Source organism: Chiloscyllium plagiosum, unplaced genomic scaffold, assembly GCF_037043375.1.
Source record: "Chiloscyllium plagiosum isolate Xiang-an unplaced genomic scaffold, Cpla_swu_hap1 HiC_scaffold_24, whole genome shotgun sequence".
NCBI classification, from domain to species: domain Eukaryota; kingdom Metazoa; phylum Chordata; class Chondrichthyes; order Orectolobiformes; family Hemiscylliidae; genus Chiloscyllium; species Chiloscyllium plagiosum.
Genome location: NW_028270162.1, coordinates 3942517 through 3948516, shown reverse-complemented (window position 1 = coordinate 3948516; position 6000 = coordinate 3942517). Strand labels below are relative to the sequence as shown.

Sequence of the window (6000 nt, the reverse complement as noted above, 5' to 3'; positions counted from 1 at the left end):
TCTGCCCACACCTTCTCCCTCCTCAATTCACCAATACTGTCCTTCTTTGAAACACCCCTTAAAGCTGCTTGGTCACCTGTCCTCATGTTTCTGTATGTGTCTCAATGGCAAAACCCCGTGATAAACACTGCTGCAAAGCTATTTGTGGCATTTAACTCGGTTAAGAAAGTTAGCTAAATATAGTTATTTGCAATGAGAGAGTGTGACCATTATGTTTATAGGAAGGTTTTAAATCTGATTTCAAAGTTGATTTTCTTCAGAATCTCTCTCTCAGATACGCACTTGGTCGCAGCCTTTCATTTAAGTCGATATAAAATGACTGTAATACAGTGCAAAGAGGAGTACTGCATTCCTGTTTGTGACAGACATTTATTCATCAGGCACAGACTTAGTATAATATCTTCACAAGGCACACTCCAACATAATAGCTTTTCTCATGGCAAAACAGTTAGAGTTTGATAGTTTCAGTTAAATTATTACATCCCTATCCATCAGAGAACATTAACATGTTATAACAGGGACATGACATCATCACACACTGTAGACACTGACTTTGAATAAAAACAGGAGAAATAACCGTTCTTTGCTGCTCTACACTTAACACGTGTCCCATGATCCTCAGAATGCTTGCTCAGTGTTTGTAAGGGAGTCTAGGTTTGGAGGAGGTTAGGGATTTGAACCTGTCACACTCAGCAACCCACTCTTCCCTCTGCAGCCTCCACCCAATCCTCTCCACTTCCAACCCTGGGGTAATGCTAACATACAGATCACGGAGCCTGCTCTTCAATTCACTACAATCATGGATGATTGACATCAACTCCACTTCCCTGCTCCAAACCCAATATCTTCAAATCCCTCTGAGGTTTTGAGCTCAGTCTTGACTCATTAACTAACGATCCCCTGTTACAAACTAACTAATCGTCCCTTGTCCTGGGGGGTGATATATTCCAAAGATTCACTCCCAATGAGTGAAGAAGTTTTTCATCATCTCATTCCTAAATGGCCAATTGATTATTTTTGGGACTATACCTGTCCTCCCACTCCCCTACTTGATCATCCCCCATTCAGCTCTTGCCCAGGGGAACTACCATCACAATAAACAACACGTTGAGTGTTGGAAACATCCCGTTTGTTTCAATCAGATCATATCTCATTCTCTGAAAACGCCAGAGAAAGATTGGCCCATTCACCTCAATCTTGCTCCTTGGATGGTCTCTCATTACAGAAGTCAGTTTACTGATCTTTCAACTCTGACCCCTGGCTGGAGCCACTGGGTCAGGAACCCCCAGCTGCTATTGGCTCTAAAGGCCTACCCTACCCCAAACCTACGTTGCACCCTCCCTTCCTCGCCCCCCCCACCCCCCAAATTGGCAGGATAAAGAATTCCAGCCTACCTCTGTCGGTGGGACTTGCTCCCTGGGCCACATGGCTGAGCCCCGGTCTGGTTGAACTAACCAAACCACCAAAGCATCCCAGCATCAGATCTGTCAACTGCTGCTAAAAGGAGCCTCCATAAAATTAAACAAAGTAGATTCTAACCTCAAGAGAGAGACTGAAGAACAAGACTGGCTTTGGAAAAAGAGAATCTGTTGTGGAGAAAACTTTGCCTCTTAACACAGAAAAAAACGTCAGATATCGGAAAAATATACAGAAAGAAAACATACTTCAGTCTTAGACCTGTGTCACAATAAAACAATATATAAAATTCCCACCAAAAACACATAGATTTCGTAATTCCTCTGACACCCGCTATGCATGCTTCTAAAGAGGAACAATTATCATTTTACACTCAATGTAGTTAGTTTAAAATTGCAGTACACCTTTATATGTGCTTGTCGTAATTGCTTAAGAATTCACAAAATGATCCCCAACACAAAAGGGGCAAAACCAAGAGTCACATTAAGTATCAGGTGGGTACAGATGGTACCCCCATCAGGGAAAGGGCTTTCAGGATAACTGCTGAGCTCATCGTGCTTTCCTGGAGTATGGGTTTCACCATCCAGAGGGACACTAACCTACATCCCCATCACCCTGTCCCACTCTGTCTGGTGTAATAAATACCTCATGTCTCAGTTCCTTTCCTTTGAGTTTTATAAGAGAGAGTTAAGTCAACAGTTCCTTCCTTTCCGGTTGGGCCAGTTTCAGTGAGTGTGGATCAGTATTTGGAGGGGTGCAGTGATGAGACTGGAGACTGTATCGGCTGTTGGTTGGTCGAGGCAGGGGGACGATGGTCACACTGCGGACAGGTCCATTCGATTCCCAAACTCCGTGCTCTTCTCCCACGTGTTCAGTTTGGTCGGGGTAGTGATCGCTCGATTTCCATTCATCTGCGGATGGACAGGAATGAAGCCTCATTTCCTGGAGTTATCCCACTCTCCCCATGATCACCCCCCCAAGTCTCTGGGAACAGAGTGTTCCTCCGATTCTGGTCACCTCTGCACACATGCCTATCATCCCCAGCTCATCCCCACACTCAGGCTCCAGGCACTCAATTCCCTCATTCACACACGTGTCCCATTCACACAACCTTCCCTGGACTCACTGAACCACATTGGCTCCCACACCACCAAGACCTTTCACCCTGCAAAGCAAACTCGCCCTACCTCTGTCACCAACCCCCTCCACCCCACTCCCTATCTCTGTAACCCCCTCCAGCCCCCACACCCCTCCCTTCCTCTGTCACCCCCTCCACCACCCCCTACACCCCTCCCTATCTCTGTAACCCCCTCCAGCCCCTAAACCCTCCCTATCTCTGTAACCCCTACAACACCTACACCCCCACCCTATCTCTGTAACCCCTACAATACCTACAACCCCTCCCTACCTCTGTAATCCCCGACACCCCCTCTCTACCTCTGTCACCCCCTCAACCCCTACACCCCCTCCCTATCTCTGTAACCCCCTCCAACACCGACACCACCTCCCTATCTCTGTAACCCCCTCCAACACCTACACCCCTTCCCTACCTCTGTAATCCCCTACATCCCCTCCCTACCTCTGTCACCCTCTCAACCCCTACACCCCCTCCCTATCTCTGTAACCCCCCCAAATCCCCTCCCTACCTCTGTAACCCACTTCACTCCCTACTGCCCCTCCCTACCTCTGTCAACCCCCTCCAGCCTCCACACCCTCCCTATCTCTGTCACCTCCCCTCCAACACCTAAACCCCTCCCTACCTCTGTAACCCCCTCCTGACCCTACACACCTTCCCTATCTCTGTAATCCCCTCCAGCCCCTACACCCCCTCCCTATCTCTGTCTCCTCCTCCAGCCCCTATACACCCTCCCTATCTCTGTAACCCCCTACACCCCCTCCCTATCTCTGTCACCTCCTCCAGCCCCTACACCCCTCCCCATCCCTGTAACCCCTCCAACACCGACACCCCCTCCCTACCTCTGTAACCCCCTCCAACACCTACACCCCTTCCCTATCTCTGTCACCTCCTCCAGCCCCTACACCCCTCCCTATCTCTGTAACCTCCTCCAGCCCCCACACCCCCTCCCTACCTCTGTAACCTCCTCCAGCCCCTACACCCCCTCCCTATCTCTGTCACCTCCTCCAGCCCCTACACCCCTCCCTATCTCTGTAACCTCCTCCAGCCCCCACACCCCCTCCCTACCTCTGTAACCCCCTCCAACACCTACACCCCTTCCCTATCTCTGTCACCTCCTCCAGCCCCTACACCCCTCCCTATCTCTGTAACCTCCTCCAGCCCCCACACCCCCTCCCTACCTCTGTAACCTCCTCCAGCCCCTACACCCCCTCCCTATCTCTGTCACCTCCTCCAGCCCCTACACCCCTCCCTATCTCTGTAACCTCCTCCAGCCCCCACACCCCCTCCCTACCGCTGTAACCCCCTCCAACACCTACACCCCTCCCTATCACTGTCTCCTCCTCCAGCCCCTATACACCCTCCCTATCTCTGTAACCCCCTACACCCCCTCCCTATCTCTGTCACCTCCTCCAGCCCCTACACCCCTCCCCATCTCTGTAACCCCCTCCAACACCTACACCCCTTCCCTATCTCTGTCACCTCCGCCAGCCCCTACACCCCTCCCTATCTCTGTAACCTCCTCCAGCCCCCACACCCCCTCCCTACCTCTGTAACCCCCTCCAACACCGACACCCCCTCCCTACCTCTGTAACTCCCTCCAACACCTACACCCCCTCCCTATCTCTGTCACCTCCTCCGGCCCCTACAGCCCCTCCCTATCTCTGTAACCTCCTCCAGCCCCCACACCCCCTCCCTACCTCTGTAACCCCCTCCAACACCTACACCCCTTCCCTATTTCTGTCACCTCCTCCAGCCCCTACACCCCTCCCTATCTCTGTAACCTCCTCCAGCCCCCACACCCCCTCCCTACCACTGTAACCCCCTCCAACACCGACACCCCCTCCCTACCTCTGTAACCCCCTCCAACACCTACACCCCCTCCCTATCTCTGTAACCTCCTCCAGCCCCTTCACCCCCTCCCTATCTCTGTCACCTCCTCCAGCCCCTACACCCCTCCCTATCTCTGTAACCTCCTCCAGCCCCCACACCCCCTCCCTAACTCTGTAACCCCCTCCAACACCTACACCCCTTCCCTATCTCTGTCACCTCCTCCAGCCCCTACACCCCTCCGTATCTCTGTAACCTCCTCCAGCCCCACACCCCCTCCCTACCTCTGTAACCCCCTCCAACACCTACACCCCTTCCCTATCTCTGTCACCTCCTCCAGCCCATACTTCCCTCCCTGTCTCTGTAACCCCCTCCAACACCGACACCCCCTCCCTACCTCTGTAACCCCCTCCAACACCTACACCCCCTCCCTATCTCTGTAACCTCCTCCAGCCCCTACACCCCCTCCCTATCTCTGTCACCTCCTCCAGCCCCTACACCCCTCCCTATCTCTGTAACCTCCTCCAGCCCCCACACCCCCTCCCTACCTCTGTAACCCCCTCCAACACCTACACCCCTTCCCTATCTCTGTAACCCCCTCCACTCCCTACACCCCTCCCTATCTTTGTAACCTCCTCCAGCCCCTACACCCCTCTCTGTCTCTGTAACCCCCTCCAACACCTACACCCCCTCCCTATCTCTGTTCCCCCCTCCAGCCCCTACACCCCTCCCTGTCTCTGTAACCCCCTCCAACACCGACACCCCCTCCCTATCTCTGTAACCCCCTCCACTCCCTACACCCCTCCCTATCTCTGTCACCTCTTCCAGCCCCTACACCCCTCCCTATCTTTGTAACCCCCTCCAGCCCCTACAACCGCTCCCTATCTCTGTAGCCCCCTCCAGCCCCTACACCCCCTCCCTATCTCTGTAACCCCATCCAGCCGCTACACCCCCTCCCTATTTCTGTAACCCCCTCCAGCCCCTACACCCCCTCCCTATTTCTGTAACCCCCTCCAGCCCATACACCCCCTCCCTATCTCTGTAACCCCCTCAATCCCCTACACCCTACCCCTATCTCTGTAGCCTCCTCCAGCCCCTACATCCTCTCCCTGTCTCTGTCACCTCCTCTAATAGTCCCTACACCCCCTCCCTATCTCTGTAATCCCCTCCAGCCCCTACACCCCCTCCCTATCTCTGTCACCTCCTCTAATAGTCCCTACACCCCCTCCCTATCTCTGTAACCCCCCTCCAGCCCCTACACCCCCTCCCTATCTCTGTAACCCCCCTCCAGCCCCCACACCCCTTCCCTACCTCTGTAACTCCCCTCCAGCCCCCACACCCCCCCATCTCTGTCAGCCCCTCTAATAGTCCCTACACCCCCTCCCTATCTCTATAACCCCCTCCAGCCCCCACAACCCCCCCCCCCTAGCTCTGTAACCCCGTCCAGCCCCCACACCCCCTCCCTATCTCTGTAACCCCCTCCACCCCCACACCCCCTCCCTATCTCTGTCACCCCCTTCCAGCCCCCACACCCCCTCCCTATCTCTGTAACCCCCTCCAGCCCCTACACCCCCTCCCTATCTCTGTAACCCCCCTCCAGCCCCCACACCCCTTCCCTA

General features: G+C 54.0%; 1 protein-coding gene across 2 annotated transcripts in view; it reads right to left on the bottom strand.

The window, feature by feature from the left end:
* Positions 1-349: 349 nt before the first annotated feature.
* adgrd1 (adhesion G protein-coupled receptor D1) overlaps positions 350-6000 on the bottom strand; it is a 380324-nt gene continuing 374673 nt past the window's right edge. For both annotated transcript variants that reach the window (XM_087999853.1, XM_087999854.1), the window contains one exon: positions 350-2327. In XM_087999853.1, the coding sequence (XP_087855979.1) occupies positions 2232-2327 (96 nt within the window). In that variant the 3' untranslated portion in view covers positions 350-2231. The remainder of the gene's footprint in view (positions 2328-6000) is intronic.